The sequence below is a fragment of the Anser cygnoides genome, chromosome 5 (genome assembly GCF_040182565.1).
Source record: "Anser cygnoides isolate HZ-2024a breed goose chromosome 5, Taihu_goose_T2T_genome, whole genome shotgun sequence".
NCBI lineage: Eukaryota > Metazoa > Chordata > Aves > Anseriformes > Anatidae > Anser > Anser cygnoides.
The window spans coordinates 50,623,384-50,643,749 of record NC_089877.1 but is presented as its reverse complement, the minus strand read 5'-3'; the positions used below and the strand labels follow the sequence as shown (position 1 = coordinate 50,643,749).

Below are 20,366 nucleotides of genomic sequence, written 5' to 3'. Positions count from 1 at the left end.
AAAGCTTCCCATACTATCTCTCAACAAAAATCAGATTTTGATCTTAATTATCCTTAAGAAAGCTACAAATTGCCTCCCACATAGAAACTAGAGGGAACATCACTGCATTTTGCAAACAGTATGTGATTAAACAGTGGATTTTATTTCCACAGGAAGCCATTGAGACCAAAAATGTTCAAAGCTTAAAAAGAGTAAGCCATTTATAGTTTCCAGACTTTTCTAATTAATTACAATATAATGCTTTGGAAGGGATACTTAAGAAACATGCAATAATTCAATATGTAAATAGAGGAGACAAGTTGCAGTGTAAGTGGCCATTGTGGCATCTTACACATGAGGAACTGAGCTGCGACCAACAACCCTCTGAGAAAGACAAGAGCACCCAATGAACCCCAGGTTTGAACCTGTATGGTGACTACAATACATCATAAGGCCTTCTGCCTGCAAAAGAGGGATTTCTTTTGTTACTGACTCCCTCTGCAACCTCAAGGTGTATCACACAGGTCTTCACCCTTATCTGTACAACTAGGATGATTTAAAGCTGCCTTTTAAAGTTCTCAGAGATCTGTAGCTGTAAACATCATGAGTCATAATATGCAGTTAACACTTCATTCTAATGTCTCTGTGCAACAACTAGGCCCTTAATGTCAGACAGTATTTGCTCTTGCAATACATATTTACTGTCTAAGTATTGACAATTTTGTATAGTCTGACAGGACCCAAGCTGAGGAGCATCTAGTGCACCAGTTGTACTTACCCAAACAATACCGATTATTCAGATTAAAAAAAAAAAAGGGGGAAGGAAAAAACACACACACACACATACATATATATATATGTCAAATTCTATGCTGAGGGAGAAATAAATAAGTTCTACTGCAAAATGTAATTCTTTGTACACAGAACCAGAGGAAATAGCAGGTGACCTTCCCCTGCCCCAAGCATGAGTCAACCAAATTATTTCTGGCAGATGTTTATTTAGCCTGTTCTTAGAAATCTGCAAGACAAAATTTCATTTGTTCATCTGGCAATTCTAAATGCTTAACCATCTTTACTGTAAAACCATTTTTCTAAATTTTCTTTGCTGCAATTTAAGCCCATTACTCCTTATCCTGATCCTAAACACAAATAGTTTGTTTATTTCTCCTTGCAGCAGTCTTTACATGTTTGTAATCATGTCTCCCTTCAGTTTTCTTTAAGTTAAACAATGTTCTTTCAGTTTTTCCTCACTCTTCACAGATTCTAGACCTCCAATTGTTCTTGTTTCTTTTTCCTGGACTCCTCTCAAAAGGTCCATGCCTTTCTTGAGACCAGATGGACAAATCTGAAAATTGTACTCCAGCTGACGTCTTGCTAGGGCTATTAAACTAAATAAATAAAAAATGATTTGGGTGTCTAATAAAGCATGTGTTTGCATATTGTTAGGATAATATTAATAGATTAGTGAGTTATGGTCAGACTGTGATCTGCTGTAACACTCAGATCTTTTCGCAGTATGACTTTCAAGCTATTACTTCCCTCATTTCATTTCTTTATTTGATTTCTCTTGCTTAAATATAGTATTTTACACTTCTTTTTTGAAGAGGCTTCAAAACAGAATGAAATTTGCCAAGATTATTTTGAATCAAATCTTTCACATACAAGACATGCTATTCACCATCTTGATATCCCCCGTAAATTGTTATCTTCTCTCATTGCTAACAGCCAAGTAAAAAATTAAAATATTTAATAACACTAGATGCAACACAGACTCCTGTAAGATTCCCTCTTGGTATACCTCCCAACTGACATGAGACACTAGTAATTACTCCTGGAGTGTTTTCCTCACCAAAGTGGTGACCATATGTCCCAGTTTGCCCATTAGGATGTCAAGTGACACAGCAACAAAAGCCTGCCTAAGGACAAGAAAACCACAGCAGGAGAACCACTGTCCTGCCATAAAACAAAATTATGTTTGTTCAGTGTTATTTGTTCTTCACAAGTCTCCATTGGTTGTTAATTATCACCATGTTATCTACTTAGAAAAAGATTGCTTTGATAATTAACTTCAATTTCTGGAAAAAGTCAACAAGTCTATAATTTGCCAAGAGTGCCTTTTTTCCAAGATCATACCATTTCTTTGCGCTGTAATCTTTGATTCAAAACATGTTGCTGCCAACTCAAAAGAAATTCAGCATTTAACAGAATTTCCTGCTAAAGAATTTTGAGATTGATGACAATACTTCCTATACTGAACTATATATATTGATATAAGTTCATCTTGATGTAATACAGCCTGATACCATGGTGAAAATTAATATTTGACTTTTACCACATGAGGAAAATACTCAGCTCCTGTACCCCAGTATGGAAAGCCAGAGACTAACAAACCAGACATTTGCAGAACTTGAGAAAAAACAATATAAACACAACACAGTCACAAAAATCTGGTGATGAACCAATTCAAAACATACGAAAATACTGCTTTTCAGCAAGTTAGACAGAGATATTGCTACCTTTCTACCCTGGAATATTTTAAAGCCATCTCTAGAGCCATTGTTTTTCTTCAATCAAATATATCTTATGTTCTATTCAGAGATGGACCTTCACCAAAACACTAAATCTGCATATTCCTTATAGGACGGGTATACATTTCCAAGCAACGCATGCCTCTTTAGAGAGCCACCCCAAAAGGACCAGTTTGAAGAGATCCCAGCAGATCCAAATTCAAGTTCCAGATTTTTTTTAGACCCATTTGTATTATTTTAGTTACATATCACAAAATATCACTGAAAATCAGACAGCTTCAGAATTCAAACCCAAATCCACAGTTCACAATAAATAAATAATCTTTTATTTTAAAAAGACAAACCAAACACTTGGATATAAACATCCCGGTAGATTTGAAATCCAGATCCAGGTCAGTTTAGGCCCATCTCTTCTACTGCATTTATGCATCATTCATGGATTCACGGCACTGAAGTTAAGCGTACTGGAAGGGTTCAAGGGCCTGCTTACCATGTTGACCATGTTGTAGCAATGGAACTAGATCCAGCAGTGTCACCAGTGTCACGTAAAGTCCTTGATAGTCCAAAGATGGGTAGTCTGATAACTGAGCATCACGACTTTGCTGGCCACGTTCAGATGGAGCATCTCGCAGGACGCTGTAAAGGAGGGAGCGAGTAACAGTAGGGTTGATGGAACTGACCTGTGGTCTTAGAGATGGGGTGAGTGGGAATGGCACAGGAAAAAGACACATGGTCATGGGCACTGTCAAATTGGAGGCATCTTGATTCTCCTTCTTCCCTGTGCGGGACAAAATGCTGTTGGGGGGACAAAGAAAAAAAAGAGACAACAAAGACACAAAGAACAGCACATTACATTGAAATGACACTATAAAACAAATAATAAAACACCAGATACATCCCACATAAGATGCAATTGCTACCAAAACCAGTGTGTCTACAAATCTAGCAACCATTCATTTTCATGCTTCAAGATACAAGAATTAAAAATTGACATCTACGGAAATTTTCATTGCATCTCATGTGTTATCTGGTTCATAAGGAGCAAAAATATAAAAATGCATGTTTCAGTGCCCTACCCATGTTTCACAGTTAAGAAAAATTCTAGGTATCAAAAGCATTCACTACAGAAAAATAGCTGTGTCAAAACAGATTGGTATTTTGCTCTGAGAAGATTTTGAGGATTTTGAGTGTTCCCCCCCCCCATGAAATCTTTGAGCCAACTAACTGAAAACATGTAAAATATAGGTGTGGCACTTGCAGAAACATGTTTTAGCAAAGAATAAACATGTGTGTTTGTTAAGATAGTCTTAAAAATCACATGTTTATTGCATTAAAATAATGTCTATGTATTTTATGATACTGTTTCATGACCACTCAGTCAGTATCATTTGAGATAATGAAGTTTAAACAGGCACATGGATTTAGAAATAATATAATATTTCTAAAATGTTAACTAAACTACATTTTGAAAAGTTGTAAAATAATATATAGTAGATGGTCTTTAGCATATGTTTGTGAGCTAATGATAATGGTTGTTTATGTGTTTTTAATTTTGCTCATGTTTAGGGAGGAAACATTTTACTTTACAAATACAAACACTTCTTGGGTAAATAGTTACCTTCAAAATCTAAGGGCTAAGCAAGCAAGACCAGTTACGTAACTGCAGATCAGACAGTATGTTACCATACATTCCTGCTGCTACTTACGTTATTATTCAACAAAACTCACTATAAACTAAAGGAGAGATAATTTCAAAAAATAAAAAGGATTTAGTGGGAATCAAAATAGAGGCTATACGTCAACCACCTTGTTATGTTGTTTTAAGAATGTTGTAAACATGGTTGTAAGCATGTTAATTTAATTTTCTAATAAAGAAAAATTAAAAACTACTTTAAGTAGATATATATTGTCTCTTAAGCAGTGCTGTATTTTAGTTATCAGGCAATTATAGGGTTAGCCCATAATCTTAATATGTGCCTATAGTACACCTTTAAATATATTAAACCACACACAATGTTGTTTCTTTTTTTAAGCACATTTCGCATCTCTCAGCAATTAGGATTTCCAAAAGTGATTTCTGTTGGTTTAACTCCACTCCCAAAATCAGCATTAAAACTTTAAGACAAGTGAGTGGCATTAAAATTTCCACTGACTAATGAAGAGCAGAGTTATGTCAAGAGGGAGCACTTCTGGAAATCTCAGTCCCCTTTACCAGTACAGACACCCCTGCCATATAACCACCTTAGCAAAGATACACCTGTGTCAATGCAACGACTCACACAAGTAAGCTAAACTCATGCCAAGGTGCTTATAAGAGGAGGTGCCATTCATTTACTATATATATAAAACACTTTCACAGGTACAGTCTTATGCCAAGTGGCTACTACAAGGCAGGTCTCATATCACACTTTCAGTCAGAGATTACAGACAAATTGTCTATTTTAAGATTGTTTTTTTATTACTATTATTACACCTTGTGTATTTGGCAGATTATTTTGGTTTCTGTTACCCAATGTCCAGTACAAGAAGAGTGATGACTGTTGTTACAGTGTTTATGAAATCGTATCAGGAAATCACCCAAGATCTAAGATGACTTTAAAAAACAAATGACCAGAGTGCTGATTCCTCTTTTTCATATTAACTTTTAATTTGCTTGACATTTATTTGCCATACTCTGCAGCTCTTGCCTATAGATCTGAAGATACTAAATCATATTCCATCTCTGTCTTCTAATGCGTTATACCAATTATCCATCCCTTTACTTGCCAACACATCACTTCAATCACCCTTACTTCCAGAAAGAACATTACCGTATTACTTAATCCTTGCTTTGGAAAGTGTAAGGCAGTGATGCAAAGCCTGCATTATAGGCTTCCCTTGTATTCTGACATGGAGCTATGGCCCATCTGATTAGAAACCAAGGCACATATTCTTGTATGTCGAAAGGGGCATCCTTCTGTTCACTTCAGGAACAGAAGTGAAACCAAATTCCAGCTCCAATCATGCCAAATATAGGGAAAAAATAATATTAAACTTTCAGACCATACATTATAATGGCAATAAATCAGAGTCAAAACTGAAAATCTAGGAAGTCCCCCTAAGACCATGATCCAGTATTTGTAGCTTGTTCCTGTTTCTGCTCAAAGCACGTGCTGAGAACCTGATCATGACTCTATACTGAATTTGCCTCATGACATGCATGAAAGCCATCAGGGCTTGTTTCAAGATTTGTACACCTTTCCTGCAAATCTATCTCAAAATTACTGTCTTCCAGGAAAGATTTCCTAAAATGTCTACAGGAGAATTGCATCTCACCAAGGCAGCAAAACAAGCTTGATCATTAATCAGCTAGTGGGCATTTATAACTATCCCTTATGTAAAACATTTTACTTAGAAATACATGTGGAGACCTTTCTCCAAGAAAATGTGAAAGAATGAGCTGTTCTGCAATATGTTTAAGTCTTAGATCATTCCTCAGATGAGGGAGAAAACACTGAAAATGAGCAGGGCATGAAACAAATTCATGCTGTAATGTAAAGGAATGCTTTTGCTCAGAGAGAAAATTAAGGAAGAACTAAATGAATCAATGTGCTATGCATTGTGTATGGTGATTTTATGTAATGTTTGTTCATAGAAATAAGGAATTGAATTTTTTCAGTCATTCCACATCTGATCCCCCCACCCCTGAGCACGTGATATATTGAGGCTACATACAGAGCAAAGGAACAAATTAATCCTTTGTGTGATCCAACTATAGCTAGCAGAATGACACCAGATATGAATGTGATCCAAAACAGTGGGCATACCCCACTGAAAAGAACACATTCAACATTCCCATTACATGGAAAATTACAAAGTATCATAAGTAGTAAATGCTACACCTGTAAAACCCAATCATCATATGGAATTTCTGTGACTATACGCTACTCCTCCATGACTCCTTTGACTACGTGTGTTCATCAAGAAACACTTATCCTAAAAATTCAGCTGCAGTAAGAGTACACAAACTGGAAAATATTTTTTAAGTTATTTTGAAATAGAAGATGATCCCAAGCAACCTGTTCTGAAGGCCAGACCCAAATCTCTCAAAATCAATGGGCGTTTTTGCTGTTGTTTGATCAGTATTCTTTGATCAGTCCAAACTCATTTCACATGTTCTGTCTTAAACTGGAAAGGTTATTCTCCATCACGTACTTCTATCACTGATGTTAAAACTTACGCAATGGAGTCTTAGTGTAGGAGGTAGAAAGAAGACTCAGCATGCAGAATGTTCAAAGAAATGTTTGATCAGACTCTTCAGAAAGACAAGTTCTTAACCAGTCTGTTTAGTTTTAGGGTAAATCTTACAGAGATCTGCATACAGTGGGTGGGAGTTTCCTTCTTTCCATCTGCCACACTAAATACAGGGTATGTTTTGTTTTGCTTTTTTATCCAGCTTCTTTCTTAGTATCAGCAAGCGTATAAACTTGTATTGGTTCAACCATAGCATTAAGGCTTTGCCCACAGTTCAAATTCCCCAGTCACCAGGATGTGACCTGGCTGAGGTATCAGAATGCAGGCCACTTAATAAATTTAGACCCAAGTCCTGGCTGCAATTTCTGGAATCTTTCTAGAGCTGAGGCTGATCAGATCCAAGATCTGAAAGGACAAAGCCATTTGTGAACCGTGTAAATATATGAACCAGATATGAATAGCACTTCTGCCCCATGAGGTTCAGCATCATCTACACAGGATTTTGGTTCAGTCCCATTCCCAGCACAAATTAAAGAAGTGGAGCCACGCAGTTGTACAACTGCTACCCTGATTCTGATCTGCTCTCATAGCTGGTAACTATCAAGCTTCTTCAGCAAGCCCAGAAACATCACTGTCAAGAGTGTGAAGAACTTGTCACACAGGACATGTCAGCTGTACTGCTTCGGAAGATTAAGGCAACAGGGTGGTATGGAGATACTTTTTTACTTTCTAAATCTATCCTGTCTCAATTGACTTCTGCCCAGAAAGAAATGGATCTCATCGTAGCTAACACTTGGTAGTTACAGTGAGGAGAGAAGAGAGAAAATGTCCAGAATTAAGCTATTAAAGCAAGAAAGTCAGACTTACAGGCTCGCAGCAGAGGCTGTTTTAAGTAAGAGCCTTCCTTAAATGTGATTTAAATTTGCTTGTTGTACAAAATAATCCATCAAAACACCCTGATGTGGGAACAAAACCCTATCTCAGAGTTCTTTTCAACGACTCTTTGAACATTTTTTCACCACTGTTACAGTGTAATGAGACAAAAAATCTTTTTTAAATATTTAAAAAAAGACCTTCTGGTTGTCACATTTTTATTCAACACTCTCAATGAAAAGGTAAACAAATTTAAGTGGTTAAACAACTCCACTCTTGAAATTTTCAGAAGTTAATATAAGTGCTGGGTTTCTTTGTTTGTCTGGTTTTAGGTTTTGTTGTTTCTGTTGTTGTTGTTCTGTTTTGTGTTTTTAAGATTGCAGTACAATAGCTATTCCACTGACAGTGAGTGTTTTTGTCTGTGTGTCTTCTCATAAACAGGGTCACGAATCTTACTGCATTACATTGGCATTAAATGAATGTTAGAACAAACTACTGAATTTCTTTCAAGTTTAAACTTGCTTCTCCACTTGTATGCATCATAGGAGTATGTGTACAAATATATAGTTAATTGTATTTCATTAATATTTCCTTATCAAATAAGGCAAATGCTGTTTTTCCAAACTAGCTTCTGACAACATTCCCAGGTATAAATTAGGAAGCTATACACAGAAATGCAGCCTTAACTGTATTTTTCTGGATATAAGAACTAATGCCAATCAAAACCTGGCAGATAAAAATCACGTTTACTGTCAAAAGCCATTTTAAAACCAATTTGAAAATATGAAACAACTAGGTAAGCACTATGGAAAAAAGCAGAATATGTATTCCTAATTGAGCCTAGCATTTTTTCACATCTTTTTAGAAAGACAAGAGGCAGTATTTCCTATTCAAAATGTATTCTCTAATCATATGGTGTTTAGCACTATATATCATCACTAAATACTGGACTAGATCAAACCCCTGGGTCAGAACTGTCCTGGTCTGTGTTTCCATCCATATCCAGATCTGTACACAAACTTCATGTCTATTCATATTGTTATAAGGGACTGAACCAGAACCCAAACCTGGAAACCAGCTGAACGATGGCACGGTCAGAACCTAGTCCTGCTTTTCTGGCTCATTACTCTACAGTCCCAAAGCACCAGGACTGTCAAGGAGGTCATGAGTACATACTTCTACAACTCTGCAGGTCACTAACTCCTTTCCTCGCAGGTTCAGCATATCTGTGCATTCACCTAAGTCTTAGGAGGGCCAAGCAAATGTGTAATCAACCAAGTTTATTTTAGAATCAGCCACTCAATAGGCAGCTCAACTGGGCAAATTGGGCAACAGCCACTGAAGAGATGAATTCATACCACTTTTTCTTAAATTATGCTCTGACTTTCTGGTTGAGCATTGACCCATTAAATACTGCAACCAATTCAAAGTCAATGAATACCCCCTATAATTCTTTAGCAATTTTTTTTCTTCAACAGCATTAGTTAAAACTTACCTTAATAGTGTCTGAGAAAAGTATTTCAAAGTATTTGCAATGTCAGTTCCAGAGGGCACAGGGTAAATGTTGTGGAGAACCCGGTTGTGGTATTCTTGAAGGTAACGGATTTTGGAAGCAACTACATAAAAGACAAAAAACAAACACAAAAACTTGCATTTAGCTTTTTGCACATGTTAAGGGAATCACGTCTGTTCCTACCATTCTTGATTTTTACTTTATAGATTTTAGATTTAAGAATTAAACTGTAAAAAAGTCTTTCAACTCTTTTTAACTGAATACACTAAATGTTCCAGTGCATGAGTGCTAAGGGAAAGGCAAGGAAGGCAGTGAATGTCTGCATCTGTTTTAGACTGCCTTTGTGCTAGCGAATAAAAAAAAATAAAAATAAAAACTGCACATCTTTGTGTCTCCAAAGATCTCAAGATTCATTATAAAAAAGTGAGTCATTGGATCACAGGAGGTTCATGTATTTCTGTAGCCAAAGCAGAGATAAAAGCTAAGACAGAGAGAGCTTATATGATTTACTTTATGCCATAAATTTACTTTATGCAATAAATAGCAGATATGAAAAGATCTGTGCTGTGTATTTAAGTGTCTTAGGAAATCTGATCAAGCAGGTGAGGGGACTTCAAAGAGCTGGAGAAGCTCTAAACCTTTTCTGAGACTAATTGTTTTAGAAATAGCGTTCTTAATTTCCAACAACGATCCCTGTTTAGTATTGGAAAAATGATTACCCACCGTAGTTGTGATGCCTGACACTGCCTACTTGGCACAAGCCAGTCTCATGCAGAGATCACCAAGCACACTCAGAACTCTTTCTTGCTCTACTTAGACTAACCAACTACACTGAGGAACCAAGTCTTCCAGCACTCAGTTGCCCTAACCTGATCATCCTTTCTCCCTTTTCCAGCTGTACTGACCATACCCTTGCAATTTCTGCAGGAAGTGAAGCTTCTACAGACAAATGTCTCCTTCACAGTATTCCCCTGCTTCATCATGGGGAGAAAGCCCATCATGGGACTGAATAGGGCTGGGGCCTATTAGAAAATAGCAAGTAAACTAGGGAGACTACCATACATAATACATATGCAAAAGTAATAAGGTTGCTTATGCATCCTTAGTTTATTTATTTCTCCCCACTTTTAAGCATTTTACCTTAAAAACTTATTATTTTAAGGTGTCATTAATTTATTTTAATTATACTTCACTTCTTTTTTCTTCCCAGACAACCGGAAGATGAAGTTTTGTCCCATGGACACATGCTGTCTCAGAGTAGCTATGAGTAAGATCAGAGCCTTCCAGATGACCACACAGGCCTGGGGCACATGAACTGTGCTTTGCAGTAAGTTACCCACGTCTCTGGAAGACCAGTCAGAACTAGCTTCCTGTAAGACTCCAAAACCACTGGGATAATAACATCTAAACATCAGGGGTTTCACTCCAGATTACAGGTGAAATTTATTTCAGCCTGTTTATTCCAGTCTCATGCTTCATTCTTTCTGCCTGCCATCTCAGTTCTGATCCCCACAGTGCAGGTCAGTTTCAGATTTATTTTTCTCAAAGGTAACGATATCTTTTACTATGGTAAAGGTATCTATAATCTAGTCTAGGTTCGTTTTTAAGAAAAGAATTATTTCATAAATGTATTTTGTGACATTACCTTCACTTGCTAGGGAAAAAGACTATGAAGCCAGGTATATTTGCAAGGAAACTGACCACGTATCTCAAAACCCAACACAGAAAAATTCACACAGCAAGATGCACAGTTTACTGTGGCTGCCATGGTCTGCTGCCAGAAATGTGTAAATGAATTGGATTAGCTAAATGCTAAAGATGACGTCAGAATTCAGGTTGATATGCATTTCAAAAAAATGTCCACCTCCCTAGAGCCATTTCCTTTCAATAAAGTGTATAGGAAATCTAGAATTACCTTTTTCGCATAAAGAATTAAATCTATTTTTTTCTATTAATCAGCACTGTCACGTAATTATGTAAGCTAAAATAACAAAGCAGAAAGACTTAGTCAGAAAGTCTAAATATTAATATTAGCTTTAGGCTCGAGGCTTTGGCCTCACCTCCCAGAGCTGCCCAGAACACTGATCATTTCAGTACAGCATGCCAGAACACTGAGAAGCTTCTGAAAGCAGACCCCAGAGCAAAACTCTGGGAGCCCCGAAGATACAGAAGTATGTCAACGACCTGATTTTCTAAGTTTCTGAGCACCCAGAGATACACTTCAAAATGCAGTATCACTCTGTGGAAATACTTCCTTTGTCACTGTCATACCATCTTCACATAAAACAAATTAAGAGGAAAAAAAGTTATTCCATGATATTTTGCCAGGTATCTCTCTACTATCTACACAGACCTAACTGAACTTCCTAGTCCCCATGCAAGCATTTACTGAATCAAGAGTGAAACCATTATGAGTCTGTAAAAATGGTTTTGATTGCTCTCTGTCCTGGAGAAGAACACAGTGGGCATCAGGCCTTCCCAGGACATTACTTACCACAATTAAATGCTAGTTACTGTCATTTAAGGTGAAAAGAACTAGTTTTCTTTTGATACAAAGAACACCTCAGGCATGCTGTGGAGATTAGTCAAATGACGAAAGCCACTGTCGATATCTCTTAGTGTGAAATACAAAACCTGTGTGGTCACAAAGAAGGGAAGCTTCTCAGGACGATTTCCCACATTGCCACCATTTTACCTGCTTTTCATACAACCTGCCAAAGTGCTGTGGGGTGGCCATGGATTCACGTTTAGGCCAGTGCCTTTTTGCTCTTCTGAATTGACTGGTCTGTTTCCTCATTCGCAGTGTTTTGTTCTTGGTAAATTCAGATTCATTGTAACTTGTGGCTCCTTTTTGAGACATTCTGGTTCTCATCTGTCAGTCAATCAGGGCAGAAGCAACAGCAGCAACAGTTGGAGTTTGAAGGTTTGCCTGACAGTGATGCACGTACATCAACATAATCCTTGCTGGAGACCAATTGTCAAAAATTGCAGGTGAGTAAATCTTAAAGTTATGTAGAGAGAAAGACATTTGGTAATGCCGTAATAACTAGCCATTAGGGCAACCTTGGTAAAATACATTCAGTAAGTTAGAATGCACAGGGTATTTCCACTAACCTGGAGGCACCATGAAAAAGCATTAGGAACAGGAAAGATCTGCAATCTGGATCCCAAATAAACCTTAAAATAAAGAGCAGCACAGATGTGGCAGAGCCAAGATGCAGTCTTCAGAATAATACAAGGGGATGAAAAGGAAAGACACAGGGAAAAATATGAGAGAGAAGCTCAAATAGAGCAGACCAAAAACATCAGGAATGGAGGGACAGAGAAGGCAAAACAGAAAAGAAGAAAAATGCCAGAGACAGTGGCAGGACAAGGGGCAGCAGAAATCCTTCCACAGGGCAATGCGAGAGCCACAATTAACGTATGAGAAAGAAAGGACAAGTTCAGAACTCAGGTGGGAGGATGGCAGAGCAGAGCGGTGCAGATCTGAACACTGCACACCTCAGTACATTGCCTTTCCTTTATTTGCGAGGCCAGAAACGCATCCCTACAGCAACAAACCAGCATCCATGTAACACTTGAACAGCACCACCATCCATCACTGTAAACAAGCAGCAAGCCCTAAAGGACAAAACACAAGCATCCTCCTCCTTAGAGCAGTTCAGCACCGGCTTGTAGGAGCGCAAGGACTCCTCCCGGAGACCCGAGGAGCCAGCAGGACGGAGGGCAGCGAGCCTCGGCCCGTCAGACGGCGCCGTGTCACGGCGACAAGCGCCGAGCCCAGCACGGCTCATGGCGGGGCGGCCGGCGGCAGCCTCGCACCGGTTGCCACCAGGACCGGTGGCGGCGGGGGGCCGAGGCCCGGCGCAACGACCGCGCCTCGCCAACATGGTGGCTAGGAAAGAGCCAGAAAGGCAGCAGCCCCCCCAAATAAAAAAAAACACCTCTCCCCCTGGCTGCTCCCGGGATGCCCACCAAGGCGGGGGGAGGCCAGGCAGCGCCCCCCGTTCCCCCCCGCTGCCCGGCCCCCAGCCCCGCCACTCACACTGCTCCGCCTTGGTGGACATGCTGCCGCCGGGGGGGTCCCGCTCGGCCCCCAGCACCTCCCTGCCCCCGGCTGCAGCTCCCCGGCTCCGAGCCGGGCTGGGGCTGGAGCTGCTGCCGCAGGGCTGCGGGGCGGGGAGCGGCGGCGGGCGGAGCCGGGGCGGGAGCGGGGCCTTAAAGGAAGCGAGGGATGCAGCCGCGTCCCCCCGATCTGAGGCACCTGAACCGGGGAACGCTGTCCCGGAGGGGCCGGGGGGTGTTGAGGAGCCCCCTCGGGAAGCGGCAAGGTGTCCCCGCAGGGCTCTGAGGGCGCCGAGGGGCTCGGCGGCAGAGCCCGGCCACGGACAGAGCCCTGAGGTGGCCGCGGGTGGCGGCGACATGGCAGGGATTTGTTAGTGAGGCTGTGCATAGTGCTCAATAAAAACGTCTTTAATCGGGGATGTTGTTTCCTTGGCTGGTTCTCCTCCCCTCGGGCTGTCACCGCGTATCTCGGGATGTGTGCCCGGCTTGTTTTCCTCATTTGTTTCCATAGTGCGCCCGGCATCTTGGGGACAGTGGTGCACTTCGCCAAGGAGCTGAGGGCTGAGCCCAGGCCTGAGGGTGTCACCTCTGTCACTGCTTCCATGCTGTGGGTGCTGCCCCAGGCTCCGTCAGCACCGCACGAAGGTGAGGTGGGAGCACCAGTCATGGTGGGACCAGTCATGGTGGGAGAAGGTGGCATGCCGCTAGGCCATCCAGTCCTGTGAGCGAGCCAGCAACCCGGATCCCCAGGAACTAATCATGCCACGAAGGTGGCAGGATCTCCTTCCTTCCAAAGTGGAGCTAGTGGTATAGCAATAGGGATGAGAAAGGATAGGAGATGTCCTGAAATGGGTCCCTTAAAAAGCATAAAATTTAGTGTGTACACAAACCTATGGACATGTGTTCATCTAACTTCGGTTTAAACAACTGTCAGTAGTACACAAATGAAGAACTCTGTGATCCATGGCAATATCCAGCAGTGTAGCTCAGAAGGTTGCTCAGCCCATTTGAGGTCTGAATCCCCTTCCAAAAGTGCCTGGTTTTATCATCAATTGTAGAAGGCATCGGTGCTTTACAGCATCCATCCTTAATGTTACAGGTGCCTTAAGGTGGATGGATGGTATCTGGACCTCGACGAGTAGCACAAATGAGTAGCTGTTCTTTACTGTTGGGTAGAAACATGTATGTATATGCAATCATTCATAAAGGTATATCTCCATATGAGGTATTAGAGGGGGGAGATATATGAATGCTAGGATATTTATACATGGACATATATATATCTATAAGGGAAAGAGACATTTAAATACCAAAAAATGGAAGGCCACCTTGTATTGGTTTTAATTTAGTTAACTTCTTCAGTGAAAAACAATATAAATATTTTCTGTGGCATATGGGAATTTTATTTCCTAATATTGGACATTTTGAAATAAAATAGCCTTATCTGAAATACTACTGCCTGGAAGCATTCAAATGGGTCAAAATGCAGTAATAACAATATAATTTTTGTCACTATTCCTTTGCCTGCTCCAAGAGAAATAATTTCAGCAGTGTGTGTCTTTTCAGTTTCCCCTGCTTCGTGACTCTGCCAGGTCTTAGATATGAATGGTTAGCTATGATTTTCTTATCTGAAATTCTCAGAAATAGTTTTTCAGATCCTCACACCTCTGAGAAAGATATATGGAAGCAGTATTATTTCATCGCCCAAGGTATGGCAGAGTTAATAAATATAGATAAAAGGCCATTTGCAGTATGCTCTCCCCAAAAGGCTGGGCTGCCTGAGATGAGGAGGCCTGCAGCAGCCAAAGAGAACAGTGCTATGGAGGTGGAGAAACTCGGGTACATTTTCCTGTTCATCATGCAAGGCAGTGCATCCAAATTACTGCGGCCCAGATTTGAGGATGATGCACATTCTGTGACAGGAACCGTCATGAAGGGGCAGGTGCTGTTCACTGATATTTTACAGGTTGGCTTTTTTTTCTCAAAATGATCTTCTAAAAATACTGAATGTGCAATGTTTTTCCAGCACCACTTAGATCCAAAACAGAGCTCTTAATGCTTTTCCTTGAGGCCATCACAGCCTTCGCACAGTTCTTCCCACACTCCCTCCTGTTGAGAGCCCCAAACAGAGAGAGGGACCAACATAAAACACTACCAGTGGCTTGTGTGAACCAGCTGCAAAGACTGTAGTGGGACTGAGCAGCAACTGAAAGACATGAGTTAGCTGGGAGAGGAGTTACCTCCGTTTCCTTGAGTAGTACTTCACAAAAGCAAAGAGCTCTGGGCTACTCCTTCTTCCTGTTGAGCTCACTCCAAGATCCTGTGGATTGCCACCTGAATAACAGAGGTGAGGCAGAGACTGCTGACACTTCAGTTCACTCTTTTATTAGAAACTGGCATGTGGTGTCAGATCCTACTGAAGTTGATCAGAGATTTTCTATTTATTTATTTTAATGAAGTGCCCAGGGAGGTCACATGGTGCTTCCAGCCCCTCTTCCCCGAAGCCTAGGCCTCACAAGTGATGAAAATGGTCTTTCAAAGTGTAGGATTTCAGCCCATTTTTAGCCCATTGAAATAGGCTGTTGAAGGCAGGTTACATCTCTATCTTGAATTTCTGTCTGTTGAAGCAACAGATCATACTAATACTGCTCATTGCAGAACAATAGGGAACTCTGTGCACTGAGAGGAACTGAGTTCCCATAGGTATCCTTTATAATATACCAAGCGTTTGCATACCACAGTGCTGAGCCTTCTAAAAACACTCAGCTTGATAAAGCAGGAGTACACTGAGAAAATATGAATTCCATTTCTCATGTAAATTTTCATCTTTGGTTTAAGTGCCTGAAAATTGCAGCTATGCCTGCATTTACTGAGTAAGGTCCTATACAGTTCAGCATGTAATTTAAGTATATGGAAAGCGATTTATTGCTTATGAGTCCTTATGCATGCATAAACAACCTTAAGCCCCAGATAAATCCTGATACACGTCAAATGTTATTTGGTCAAACAATGTGATAGATTTCCCTAGTTTGTTACTGTAACTAGGACAGTCATGCTTTAAATTGTGAACAAATGTCATAAAGGAGCAAATACAGGAATATGGCACTCTAGGAAGTAATTTCTAAAGTCTCTGGACAGAATAGAATTCACCATTTTTCAGCAAGATCTTTATGGCTTTGTCTAATAAAATGGGTACAGTGCTCTCCTGGAAACATTTTTAAGCAGCTCAGTTTTAAGTCCATATGCTTTTTAACTCTGCATGCACTCAGTTAAGAGAAGACAAAAGCTGCAGGCATCTGAAAGCCCATAAGTCATTACTACAAGAAATATTTTTGGCAGTAAATGAATGGGAACTTAAACTTTGGTATCAATTGATGAAAACCAAAAAGAACAATTTTTTCTGAGTTCATGAGTGGAAATTTCATAGAATCACAGAATTGTTGAGATCGGAAGGAACGTCTGGAGATTGTCTGCTCCAAGTTTCCTGCTCCAAGAAAGGTCAGCTAGAGGAGATTGTATGGGGCCATGTCCAGTCAGATTTCAAATGTCTGCAAGGATGAAGACCCTACAACCTCCTTGAGCAATCTGTTCCAAGGCTTGACCGTCCTCACAGTAAAAAAGCTTTTCTTACAGTTAAGTGGAATTTCCTGTATTTCAATTTGTTCCCATTGCCTCTGGTCCTGTCACTGAGCAGCGCTCAGAAAAGTCTAACTCCATTTTCTTACACCTTCCCATCAGGCATTTATACACATTGACTTGAGACCTTTATTGTTGAGGCTAAACAATCACATCTCTCTCAGCTTCAAATTGTATGACAGATGCTCCAGTTCATTCATCATCTTTGTAGCTCTTCCCTTGACTCACTCCTCTATGTCCGTGTCTTTCTTGTACTGGAGAACCCAGAACTGGACTCAGCACTCCAGATTTGGTCTTACCAGTGCTGGGCAAAGGGAAATAATCACCTTGCTTCACCAGCTGGCCATGCTCTTTCTAATGCAGCCCAGGATGCTCTTGAACTTCTTGCTACAAAAGCTCATTGTTGAATTGGTGCCCATCAGGACACCCAGGTCCGCTACTGCAAAGCCACTTTCCAGCTGGTCAGCCCCTAGCCTGTACTGGTGCTTGGGTTATTCCTCCCAAGGTGCAAGACTTGAATTTTCATCTGTTGAACTTCATGAGACTCCTGCTGGCCAATGGGAACCTCTCAAGCTCTGTCTGAACAGCAGCACAACCATCTTGGGTATCAACTACTCATTCCAGTTTTGTATCTTCCGCATACTTACATCATCCCATCATCCAGGTCACTGATGAAGTTGTGAAATGGTACTGGCTATGGTATCAACCCCTGCAGAATAGCACTAGCAACTGGTTTGTATCTGGATTTTGTGCCACTGAGCATATCCCTTTCAGCCCAGCAGTTTGTCCACTTTCCAGTTCGCATCATTGTCAGTTTATCTAGCCCATCCTTTAACAGTTTGTCAATGCCAACATTATGGGAGACAGTGACCAAAGTCTTGCTAAAATCAAAATAAACATCCTCTGCTCTCCCCTTGTCCACCAAGCTGTTCATTTTGTCATAGACAGCTGTCAGGTTGGTCAGGCAATATTTTCCCTTTGTAAATCCACACCGACTACTCCCAATCACAGTATTCTTAGTGTGTTTGGAATTGGTTTCCAAGATTATTTTCCCATCAAATTCCCAGGGATCAAGGTAAGGCTGACTGGCCTTCAGTGTCCTGGGTCCTCCTGTTTGTTCTTGAAAATAGGAGTGACATTTGCTTTCTTCCACTTCTTAGGACTCTCTCCCAGTTGCCTTGAGCTTTTAAAGATGATCAAAAGCAGTCCCACAATGACATTGGCCAGCTGCCTCAGCACTTGTGTGTGCATCCCATTAGTTCTCATGGCCTTGTGTATGTCTGGTTTGTTTAAAATTTCCCTGACCTGATTCTCCCCTAGTGAAGGGTAAGTTTTCTTTGTTCCAGAATTTCATGCTGACCTCAGGGGCCTATAATTCCTGAAGGCAGGCCTTACCAGAAAAGACCAAAGTGAAGAAGACATTGAATACTTTGGCCTTTTTCATATCCTTCATCACCAGGTCCTCCATCCCATTTTCCCTGGCCTTCCTTTGGCTGGTGATGTTCCCACAGAAGCCCTTCTCATTGCACTTCATGTTCCGCCACCAGATTCAACTCCTGGTGCACTTTGCTTTTCCTAATCCCATCCCCACACACTCAGACGTTCCTGCACTCTGTTTCTGTATTCCTTGTAGGTCACCTACCCCTGCTCTCACCTCTTGTACACTTCCTTTTTATATTTGGGTTTTGTCAGGAACACCTCCTTCATCCATACAGGCCTCCTGTGACCTGTGTTTGACTTCATGTTGGGAGGAACCATTTCTGAGTTTGAAGGAGGTGATTCCTGAAAATCAGCCAGCTGGATGTCTGGATAGTAAGGTGACAAAGTATATTCAAGAGAGCTACAAAATTTATCTACCTCTTACAGAGGAATTAGTTATAATCCACATTTTCTGTTCCACTAGGAGACTTAATTCTCATATTTCTTTCCACTGTGTCTTTTGCAGGGTAACGCGGATAAGGTTTGGAAGGGATGTGGAGCACATTGCCTCTGTGGTTTTTGCTCTTTCTGTAACTTAATTTTGCCTGCTGTAACAGTGCGAATTGCAATTATAACATATTTCAAGAATAAAATAGAGCATAATATATAAAATAATGTATAAAAAAATACTCTAAGAAGTCTTCCAGAGCTGAACCACTTATGTCTCTGTTGTCGCTTTGAATTAAATTTTCAAGTTTTCAGCTCTGAACAGAGGCAGAAAATGTAGTATTTTGGTTTTAATCTCCAAGCATTATAAATCTACTTTTAGAAAGGTAGTCCTTTTGAAAAATATGATATCTGAAGCTCTCCTATTGTAAATTGTATACAGAAAATTTCTTAAATTGTTCATAAATTAAGGTAAATGTATACATATATAAAAAAAAACACATTTATCTGTGTATCTGATTATAGGTATATATGTAAGTATTTCTGTACAAATATGCTCACTGTTTACCACCTCTTCACACATTCTCGTGGTGTTTTCCTTAAAGGCTCAGCTTTCAAGTCAGCGAACTACATGAATCTCTATTTGAATTTTAAATAAAAGTTAGTTCTTGCCTGGCACATTTAGACACTCAAACGCAATATGAACACTATTTGAAACAAATGAGCATTTAAATGCCTAAATGTGAGGGAAGGATCTAAATGCCTCATAAGTTTATCAAACAACGCAAAGCAAATAAAAACAGCCAGCTTTTAATTTAATTTGTAACCCAATGTCTCAGTTTTTTGAGACTTGCTCACAATTTCTGGCATGAGGTTATCATTAACTGCACTGTGGTAGGATTACTAAACCCCACAGCAGAGGTGGGAGAACACGGAGGGTGTCTCAGAGGCTTGCTTTAGTCACTGCAGGCCTCTGAATGGAAGGCTCCGCCATGACATGGAGGAGGCAAGGAAGAGCAGAGTCAGACTGGTGAGGCAGCAGTAATCCCAGCAAGAGAGGTGAAACATAACAAGTCCACTGGAGCGGAGCCAGGAGAGGGCAAGCTTCTCTGCCCTCAGGGCTTTTCAACCCACACGGTGCTCCCTGGGTGTCTAACTCTACCCCCAGGCTAACCCAACCCAGAGGCCAGGTGCTTGGAACAGGACTGGAGCCCCTGAGCAGGGCCTGCCTAGGGACTGACCTCCCCGTCAGATGCAAAGAGCAGATGGAGCCCCTCAGGCTCAGACGTGCACATCTGACAGCAAGAGTTAGACCACATTAAATTTAATTTGTCCCTAAATCTTTGCTCTCTGTAAACATTAATCCTCATGAATGATGGTAAAATAGATTATCGCTTGAGGAAAAAGTCTATCTGGGATTAAAGTGAGCCATTAGGCTCAGCTCAGATATGCTACAGCATGTATCCTGGTTGACACAGGATGATTTCTGGAAGCTGCTCCCCAAGGCTCAGACACCTGGGCTAACTGGCATCAGCCAGGATACAGCGAACACTCTTCCTCCTCACAGAAAATCATGTCTATGCACAAAAGCAACACAACGTCTGTGCATCGCTCCAGAGCTAAATCTTACTGACAAATCGTATAGTCTTGTGCTGCTATTCCGCTGAGAATTA

The 20,366-nt window shown here is 40.7% G+C and overlaps 1 protein-coding gene across 16 annotated transcripts in view; it reads right to left on the bottom strand.

The window, feature by feature from the left end:
• UNC79 (unc-79 homolog, NALCN channel complex subunit) overlaps nt 1–13,565 on the bottom strand; it is a 102,439-nt gene extending 88,874 nt beyond the window's left edge. For 5 of the 16 annotated variants that reach the window (XM_048070395.2, XM_048070402.2, XM_048070403.2 and 2 more), the window contains exons 1-3: nt 13,172–13,558; nt 9,109–9,229; nt 2,998–3,302 (exon numbers count right to left, since the gene is read on the bottom strand). In XM_048070395.2, coding sequence (XP_047926352.2) covers nt 2,998–3,302; nt 9,109–9,229; nt 13,172–13,550 — 805 coding nt within the window. In that variant the 5' untranslated portion in view covers nt 13,551–13,558. Of the gene's footprint in view, nt 1–2,997; nt 3,303–9,108; nt 9,230–13,171 lie in introns of those variants that run through there. The other 11 variants (XM_048070398.2, XM_048070407.2, XM_048070399.2 and 8 more) reach the window with 7 other exon arrangements.
• Between the last annotated feature and the right edge of the window lie 6,801 nt (nt 13,566–20,366).